The following is a 9,548-nucleotide window of genomic DNA, read 5'->3' as shown; positions in this document are numbered from 1 at the left end:
TTCCCTTCATTTTTTCTGTTCATTTTGGTGTTATTACACCTCTTTTTCCTCTTCTTTTCCTCTCCTTTTCTTTAGGTAGATTTTTTCTTGCTCGGGCTGAAAATTCGGCCAATTTTCCGAGTTTAAATTGTTTGTTGTTCGTTTGGTCCCTTTGTTTCTTTTTCAAATTGTAAAAGCTTGTCCTTTGATTTTCTTGGTCTGTTTGGTTTGTGTTAATGGCATGCTCAAAGTCTGATTTTCACCTTTTTGTCTTAGCCACCTAGTTTAATTCAATTAGGTCATTTTGATTTAATAACTTAGTTAATTCCTTTCATATTTGTGTTAATTAATCAGTAACTTAGTTTAGATTTTGATTGTGGAAATCATCTCAGTTTTTGTATTGTTCTGTTTTTACAGATGCTTATAGAATTTAGTTGGGTTAGTTTATTGTTTGGGCTTTGGGTTGTTTCCGACCCATTTGCAAAGTGCAACCTGTTTAATTTGGTTTAAGTCATTGGGTCAAATTAACCCATTTGGGAATTCTGAAGCAATTTTCATGGGTTTGAGGGTTAGTTTGGGAAAATTGGCTTAGGGAATCTTTGAAAACTGATTGAGGAATCTTCTAGGAAGTTGGGTTGGGGACTAATTTGAACTTCTGAATTTTACACTAATGGTACCTAAGCTAAAAGGAAAATATCAAAAGGTTCTAAGTGCAAATTGAATCCTAAGGTCTGCCCTAGTCCCTTGCTTATAAAGGCATCCTATACTTGCCTTTCAAGGCAGACTGAAGAGATTGAAGAGAAAATCAGAAAAAATCAAAACGGCTGAGGAATTTTAGGAAAATAACATTGTTACATTGAGTTCTCTTAGTATTCTTCTGAAGTTTTCCTATTGTTGAAGCAATTTCTGGTTAGCTTATACTAAAATGGGTTAAGGCCAAGTCTGATTTGAGGTCTTCTGGTTCGTCGAGTGACTGAAATTAGTGCCTGGATTATTGTGTCTCATATGTTGGGTTTAAAACTAGTCCGCAAACTCATTTTTTGGGTACAGAGTGTTACTGCTGTTGCTGTTACTGCATTCACCTCTTTTCCCTTTTGTAATCTCCAGGTACTCCTTTGAACCGTGACTAGAAATGAGGCCTGATTGAGTCTCATTGTGAAGATCTGTAAACCAAGCTGAAGTTAAATGGCCAACATTAGTCCCTCTTGCTGATTACTACTTGATTCTGCCATTTTATTTATCTCATGTTTGCCTAGCCTAGCCTATTTTGCATATTTCATTCCCTGGTATTACCTCTGTTTTAAGTGATGGATTTGGATCTTGCCTGAATATAGTTGATTCAAGAGTATTCATTTAGACCCAGTGTAATATGTGTTAGTCAAGTGATGTCAAAGTCTCACTTAGTTCTGCTTCTGCTTGTGTATAAGCTTCTTGCATTTTTAAAAGGTCATTCGACTGGGTACAGAGTGAAATTTCTTGTTAAAGCCATCTTATCAAACATATATATGTGTTTCGAGGTCCTTTCAAGTATTTCGATGAAATTGTAATAAGAATTGGTTGTGTTTAATAGCTAGGCTGGTTGTATGAACGATAATGATGCTCAGGGAAGAATCATTAAGTGTTTCAATTTCATGTAATGATTGGTAATGATCAGTTGTTATTGAAGCATGGAATGTTCTATTTTGGCGATGTAGGAAGGTCGTTTTGTTGAGTTTTGTTGAAATAAATCTCACTAGGAATTGCATATTCACTTCAGAATATATGTTAGTATCTAAATAAGCTTTGCATCTGAGTCCAAGATTATCAGTATTAACCCAGATTTCTTTGAATGATGCAATTGGCCTCAAACGTTTAGCGTTGAATCGTGAAACTGGGCTGCCTTCTTTGGCCCAGTTATGCCGAATTTCTTTCCAGCGATGGGATTTTCCACCTGGGCTCACGTCGAGCCCAGCTGTTTCTTTCGTTGATCATATAGTAATTGATAGTTGGCCGTTGGACTTCTGACCAGCCCGGGCCTTTCCGTGATCAAACATGGGTTGTCTGTTACTAGTTCATCAAGTATTAAATTTTGGCTCAAACATTAGCATAAAATAAATGGGAATCTTCTTACGTTTTTTTAACCAACTAGTTATGCTCATTAATTAATGGAGGTGTGCCATATTAGACAATAAAAATAGTTTATGGCCCTCTAAAATATTGTTTGAATTCCTTTTTAGAATTGGAATTGAGGTGCCGTGCCAAATGAAATCTTAAATGCATGGCCCTCGCTTAGTTAATATTTTAATCCTTAGAATTCGAGGAGTGTTGTTTAGCAAATTCCATGGCCCTCGCACAGTGCAAATGCATAGTTGCTTTAGGCGCGTCATTTAATAATATTACCTTCCTAAACTCGGGTGCGCATTTATGTGACCCAAATCCAAATCACAACGATGTTAAAATATGTAAAAACCCACGTGTGCATTTATGTGACGTGGTTCAAAACATATTTTAATAACGTTGCAATTTTCTTTAAGAATGAATAAAAGCGGTTAAAACTAAAATTTGCACATAGGTTCATAATTATTTAAATCATATAATTAAGCCGAATATAACAGTTGAGCGACCGTGCTAGAACCACGGAACTCGGGAATACCTAACACCTTCTTCCGGGTTAACAAAATTCCTTACTCGGACTTCTGGTTCGCGGACTGTTAAACAAAGTCAATCTTTTCCTCGATTCGGTATTTGAACGAGGGACACCATAAATTTCCCAAGTGGCGACTCTGAATTTTAAATAAATAATCCATTTCGATTGTCACTTAAATTGGAAAAAACTCTCTTATATGCCCCTTCCGGAGGTGTAGGAAAAAGGAGGTGTGACAGCTCTGGCGACTCTGCTGGGGATCGAACTTAGAATCTCTGGTTCAGGGTTTAAGAAATTGAGCTTAGACGAATTGCTATATTTGGTTTTATCTGTTATCTGATTTTATTACATGTTTGAGCCTAATGTGCTAAATGTTGCTTTTTACCGCTTTGATAGTATTTGAACTGTATATATAAACTGCTACGAAACCCCTCTCTTCTCTCTCCCGAGGAGTGCACGCTGGTCGTGACTTCTTTCTGTTAGTGTCATATCCCAAACAGAACGAGGTTCAGACAAGTTGTAAAGCTGAATGATCTTTTGGTTACCGGTACGCAGCCGCCGCCTCGGCTCGAGTTGTCCGCTCGGGTAAGCCAGGTCTAGAAAAAATAAACCCAGGTTTTTAAACCTAGTATAACAATACCTCATGCCAGATCCCTAGTAGGAACGTTTGTTTGCATCATGTGCATTTTGACTTTTGAGACTCAACACAGGGGTTGGGTCTGTCTAGGACAGGTGTACCTGAAATGAAAAGACCATCCTCATGCATCTTACTTGCTACTTGTGCATTTATTTGCTTCAGAGTCGCATGCTGACCGGCTTTTGAATAATAGGAGAAAGTTGACAAAAAGAGAACAACAGTGTGAGGGCTAAGTAAGATAATCACCTGTTTTGAAAAAACCAATGTACTGAAACTCTGCCGAAATTTTGAAAAGAAAAAAAATGTTTTATTTTGACAAAAGAGAAGAGAGAAAAAAAAGTTAATGAAGAAGATGATCATGTTCAAGTAGTTAACAAGTTTGCAATATTACAAGGGATGGATGAAGAGGAAGAACCTATTAATCAATTGGAATGGTGGCAGCTAATGCAACAACAAGCAGTCCAGCAGTTCATAACCAAGAATCTACAAAGCAAAAACCAAAACATATGGTCAATAATGAGGGAAAGCTAAATCCAGCAGCACAAGCTTTTCATCTTAACTCATCGGGGATTGGTTCGACTAATGGTCTAGTCAATGGAAAGGAGGCATCAAAAGCAAAAAAAGATACTGCACAATGGGTAGAAAGAAGTTTCAAGGATAAAACAGGAGATGGAATAGTGAAGATCAATACATCATGCCAGGAAATCCCATCACAAGATACATTAGTGAACAAGGAACTTAATAAAACTCCAAATTCTCAAGCAGAGGGGTCAAAATCGTCTACATTTAAAGAAAGAGTGCAAGGTTGTGGAGGCAGGCTATGGGATGCACAAAGGGAATACGATTCAGAGGAGAATGAAGTACCACTAGGAGCACAAGCTGATGAGGAACCAAATGAAAAGGACAAAGAAGAAGATGAGCAAAGTGTAAATGAGCAAAGTGTAAATGGAGAGCCCCATGCCAATGACAACAATACAACTGGTAATTTTTTAATAATGGGAGAATCAGAAATTGTTGAGCACAACAATAATTATCAGATAGCAGAAGTCACAGAAATTAGAAACTATAAAGGAAGAGGCCTATAGGTAAATGATCCTGGAGGAACAGAAGACAATAAACTTCAGAAATCACAAGAAGACCCACAAGGACACAACACAACAGAGAAGGAGAAACAGCCAATAAAAACAGAAATAGTAAATGTTACTATTATATTGGAGAAAAACAAGTTGCAGCTGTTAAAACGAGGAGAAGAGAAGACCTTGGTCCCTGAAAAGAATGCATTTGGAGCTACATCAGGAGGGAAGGAAGACAATGAAGAAGGAGAAGAACCTGGTAGATCAGGATACGACATGGATCAAGAATCAACTACCCAACACCTTATGAATGCTGCAAGGCAAGGTGACTTATCACCTACGCAAGTGGAAAAGGTAAAAATCAGCAGCAAAAGGAAAGAAGAAGCAACAAAAAGATAATTTTGCACCCCCAAAAGCTGGGGTGCACACAAGGAGAACGCTAACTAAATCAAACAATCAGTGATGAATGCTCTCATTTGGAATATAAGGTCAGTCAACACACAACAGGCCTTTGAAAGTTGACAAAAATGCACAGGAAAAATCACTATGAATTTGTAGGACTAATGGAGCCAAAGCAACAAGCAAAAAAACTGGAAAGGTACAGAAAAAAGATAGGACTTGCACAAGCAATTTCAAATGTTTCCAACAAGATCTGGGCTTTCATAGATGAGGTATTTGAGGTAACTGTTATGTACAATATGGTGCAACAATTAACACCATGATTGTTTCATACTGAATCGCATGTGGAGTTTGTCCTAACATTGATAAATGCTAAATGTGATGCAATTGAGAGGATAGAATTATGGGATCCATTATATGCAATGGCAAGGGATATGGATGCACCATGGCTTGTAGGAGGAGATTTCAATGTAATATGGGATGAAGAAGAGAAGTTTGGTGGGTTACCTATGTCATTGAATGAAATTAATGATTTTCGACATTGCGTCAACACTTGCAATCTCTTCGACCTTGGATTTAAAGGCAGCATATTTACATGGTGGAATGGGAGAGCAGAGGAAGACTGTATATTCAAAAGGCTAGACAGATGTTTGGCCAATTTTCAGTTCCAACAAACATTTCCAGGAATAGAGGTGCAACATTTGTCAAAGACTGGTTCCGATCATAGTCCAATGTATCTAAAGTGTGATATTGAGACTCCACCAATAAAAAAGCCTTTTAAGTTCTTGAATTTGTGGGTGGAACATGCAACTTTTAAAGATGTGGTGAAAGAGAATTGGACAGCTGATTTCAGTGCAAATCCTTATATTATTTTTAATCACAAGTTAAAAAAATTAAAGAAGGCCCTTTCATTGTGGAGTAAGGCTACATTTGGAGATATTTTCCAAAATATAGCAAGAATGGAGGATGTAGTGATGGTTCATGAAGCAGAATTTGAAGCAAATCCTACAGGGATGAACAGGGAAAGGCTACAAAAGGTTCAGGCAGAATTGATCAAATGTCTTGCACTAGAGGAAAAATATTGGCAACAAAAAGCAGGCATGACTTGGTTCAAGGAAGGGGATAGGAACACTAAGTTCTTCCACGCACAAGTGAGAGGTAGGAGGAAGAGACTTCAGCTTAACAGAATTCAAAATAGTGGAGGAACATGGATTGAAGAAGAACAAGAAATTGCAGAAGAGGCTATCAAATTCAATGAGGAACAATTCACATAAGCAGCTACTCCTTCACTATTTGATATCGTAGAGCATGTTCCTAATCTGATTAACACTGAGCAAAATGCAGAATTGATTAAGCATCCAACAAAACAGGAGGTTAAAGTGGCAGTATTTGGACTTAATGGTGATAGTGCTGGGGGCCCAGATGGTATGACAGGCAAATTCTATCATTCTTGTTGGGACATAATAGGGGATGCCTGTACGACATGGTGAGGGCTTTTTTCAATGGTCATGAGCTACCAAAGTGTGTAACACACACCAACCTAGTTCTGCTACTAAAGAAAAAAGAAGTTACCACTTTTTCTGATCTAAGACCAATAAACCTCAGTAATTTTTCAAATAAGGTTATATCGAGGGTCGTACATGAAAGGCTAGTGAATTTCTCCCAAGTCTGATATCGGAGGAATAGTCAGGTTTTGTTAAGGGCAGGAATATAGTAGAAAACATCCTTCTAACTCAGGAGATAGTGACTGACATTGGGCTTAGAACTAAGGTTGGACCTAATGTCATCCTGAAGCTAGATATGACCAAAGCTTATGATAGATTATCTTGGCTATTCCTAACCAAGGTACTGAGAAAGATGTGATTCACAGAAAGGTTGATAGGTATTGTCTTTGGATTAGTTTCAAACAATTGGTATTCTATTCTAATCAATGGTCAAGCTCATGGGTTCTTTAAGTCCTCAAGGGGAGTAAAACAAGGTGATCCTGTATCTCCAACTTTGTTTATCTTGGCAGCAGAAGCATTATCTAGGGGTCTCAATGCACTACATACTAACCTGTATTTTTGTGGATTTGGGATGCCAAAGTGGAGTCCAAAGATCAATTATTTGGCGCATGCAAATGACATGATTATTTTCTCATCCTCAGATGAAACATCTCTGATGTTGATTATGCAAGTGCTGAATGCATATGAAGCTGCATCTGGGCAGCTTGTTAACAAGACCAAATCAGTTGTGCACCTGCATCATTTAACAGACATGGAAGTGGTCAGCAAGGTGGAAAGGATCATAGGCATTCAAAGGAATGATTTTCCTATCATATATCTAGGTTGTCCTATATTTTATGCAAAAAGAAAGCTGGAATACTATCAACCCCTAATTACTAAGGTAATGGACAAACTGCAATCATGGCAGGGAAAGTTATTATCAGTAGGGGGCAGGGCAGTTCTCATATCCCATGTACTGCAAAACATGTCTATGCATCTACTATCAGCTGTAAACCCTCCAAATTATGTGATAAATAGGTTGCCCAAATTGTTTGCTCAGTTTTTCTGGAGCAGCTCTGTAGGAGGAACTAGTAGGCATTGGGCTTTATGGAATTCCTTATGCATGCCAGTTGAGGAAGGAGGAATAGGTTTCAGGTCACTACATAATATAGAAAAGGCATTATTCAGCAAGTTGTGGTGGAATTTCATAACAAAACCAAGCCTATAGAGCTCTTTCGTATGTCAGAAATATTGTAAGAAAATGAATTCTGTAATTGTTCCATGGAAAAGGGGGTCTCACATTTGGATAAAAATGTTGGAATGCAGAGATCTGATTGAACATCAAATCTTTTGGCAAACAAAAAGGGGATCCTCACTTTTTTGGTTTGAAAACTGGATAGGTCTTGGGGCACTATATTTTTTTAGTTCCTCAGGACTTTGGCATTGATGAAACAGTACAATATGTACATGAGGTTACCTTAGATGGTGAGTGGGACGTGGACAGGCTATTTGAAATGCTTCCTGAAGACTTAGCAGTACACATTCTGGAGAAAATCAAACCACCTTCACCTCAGCAGGTTCTTGACATGCCTTGTTGGATGCTGGAAACAAGAGGATATTTTAGCGTTAAGTCAGTATGGGATTATACGAGAAGAAGAGACGAACCAAGAACAGCTTATAGGATGATTTGGGTAAAGGGATTGCCTTTTAAAATAGCATTTTTCATGTGGAAAGTGTGGAAAGCAAAGCTACCTTTAGATGCTTTCTTGAAAAGGGTAGGCTACTGCATGCCATCAAAATGTTGGTGTTGTGTACAGCCTGACGAGGAATCTCTTCAGCACTTGTTTTTTAGATCAGAAACTGCAGGGACAACTTGGAAGTATTTTCTATCGAGGGCAGGAATAGTTGTGGAGGGACTAACATTGCACCAAGCAATCACAAAATGTTGGACTGCAAATGTGTGCTTAAGGCTCAAACCAGTAATGCAAGCAGTCCCCTCATGTGTAGTATGGGAACTCTAGAAAAGAAGAAATAGTATGAAGTATGGTGATGCTGTGACAACTAGCAGGGTGATTTATCAAGTTTCATCAAATCTCCAGGCATTGGTGAAAGTGAGAAAGCCTGGATGGACATGGTAGCTCACAAATGGCAAGATCTATTACCTATGATGGAAAATTTCACTCATAAACTTAAGGTTACCAAAGTCATGTGGGAATTTCCAAGTGCAGGATGGGTAAAAGTTAATACGGATGGTGCATCGAGGGGAAATCCAGGCAGGAGCTCAATAAGTTTTTGTATAAGAAATGAAAATGGTGACATAGTCAAGTCAGTAGGGAGGGAGATTGAAGAGACAACAAACACAGTAGCTGAAGCGAAGGCCATGGTAGAAGCACTAAGGTTCTGCAGATTTCAACAATACTCTCATGTATGGCTTCAAACTGACTCAATGTTATTAAAAAAAGATAATGAATGGGATCTGGAAACCACCATGGATCATATCTGAGCAGGTAGAGGAAATGATGCAACTAATGAATGAGGACAATTACACAGTTACTCATATTCATAGGGAGGGCAACAAGCTGACAGATCACTTAGCTAATTATGCTTTAGATCATGGAGAAATAGAATGCCAACATTTCTGGCATCTAGATGCACAGGGAAGGAGGTTGGTTAATGAAGATAAGCTGCAATGTCCAAGTCTAAGGGTGAAGGTGGACAGGAGATAAGAAGCAAAGAGAAAAGGAAGAGCAGGAGGTGCCACTACGTTATCACAATGCTTATGGCACTCAATGTTGCAACCTTTCGAGATAACCTATGCTAAAGAACAAAAACACATCAATAATCGAGCACAACAACAAAGACTAATGGCATTGGAAACCAAACTAGCATGGATTGCTCGCGTGAATTCAGTTCCTTGGATATTCAACCAGCATGGTGCAGAAGTGTTTAATTTCGAGCAGAATAGGCCATTTAAACAAAAGCAAGCGAAGCTTTTAATAGCTTGGAGTAATGTCGAGATTCACTACTTTACATACAATTGTTCAGAAGAAGGAAATGCAATATTAAAGGGACAAATCTGGAAAAATGTGGGTGAAGGCATGCTGATTTCGAGAAAAGCTGGAAGGCATCACATTTTTAACACACGCATGGTTCAGTTAGAGACAAGATATGGGAATATAAAAATGATGGCTCTTCATTTCGGGCACAACAAGTACCAAAAGGCATTGGAAACACAACTAGCATGTGCAGAAAAAATGTCTTCGAGAAAAGCTGGCAACAAAGGCCAATGCAGTTTGTTTTAATTTTATACTCACGCATGCTTCGTCCAACAGTTGAATTGCTCATTTGAAGAA

The 9,548-nt window shown here is 38.4% G+C and overlaps 2 protein-coding genes across 2 annotated transcripts; both read left to right on the top strand.

Moving 5' to 3' along the window:
• The first annotated feature begins 3,670 nt into the window (after positions 1–3,670).
• Positions 3,671–4,711, top strand: LOC138873852 (uncharacterized). The gene is made up of 2 exons (XM_070152336.1): positions 3,671–4,220; positions 4,347–4,711. Exons 1-2 carry the CDS (start codon positions 3,671–3,673, stop codon positions 4,709–4,711), a joined length of 915 nt encoding a protein of 304 aa, XP_070008437.1.
• A 128-nt stretch (positions 4,712–4,839) lies between these two features.
• On the top strand, positions 4,840–8,921 carry LOC138873851 (uncharacterized). Its single transcript, XM_070152335.1, has 7 exons — positions 4,840–4,992; positions 5,104–5,869; positions 6,056–6,136; positions 6,612–7,343; positions 7,621–8,174; positions 8,264–8,578; positions 8,658–8,921. Exons 1-7 carry the CDS (start codon positions 4,840–4,842, stop codon positions 8,919–8,921), a joined length of 2,865 nt encoding a protein of 954 aa, XP_070008436.1.
• The last annotated feature ends 627 nt before the right edge of the window (positions 8,922–9,548 follow it).

This window comes from Nicotiana sylvestris, chromosome 7 (genome assembly GCF_000393655.2).
Source record: "Nicotiana sylvestris chromosome 7, ASM39365v2, whole genome shotgun sequence".
NCBI classification, from domain to species: domain Eukaryota; kingdom Viridiplantae; phylum Streptophyta; class Magnoliopsida; order Solanales; family Solanaceae; genus Nicotiana; species Nicotiana sylvestris.
The sequence above is the reverse complement of the archived record's forward strand: the minus strand, read 5'-3'. Positions and strand labels throughout refer to the sequence as shown.

What these genes read in the sequence shown, in the direction of transcription:
- LOC138873852 (XM_070152336.1), top strand. Translation starts at nt 3,671, where the DNA reads ATGGTGGCAGCTAATGCAACAACAAGCAGTCCAGCAGTTCATAACCAA. An exon ending in CAATGACAACAATACAACTG is followed by an intron (nt 4,221 to 4,346) that starts GTAATTTTTTAA and finishes CTGGAGGAACAG; the next exon opens with AAGACAATAAACTTCAGAAA.
- LOC138873851 (XM_070152335.1), top strand. Translation starts at nt 4,840, where the DNA reads ATGCACAGGAAAAATCACTATGAATTTGTAGGACTAATGGAGCCAAAG. An exon ending in TAGTGCTGGGGGCCCAGATG is followed by an intron (nt 6,137 to 6,611) that starts GTATGACAGGCA and finishes TCTTTGGATTAG; the next exon opens with TTTCAAACAATTGGTATTCT. An exon ending in AGTTGAGGAAGGAGGAATAG is followed by an intron (nt 7,344 to 7,620) that starts GTTTCAGGTCAC and finishes ATATTTTTTTAG; the next exon opens with TTCCTCAGGACTTTGGCATT.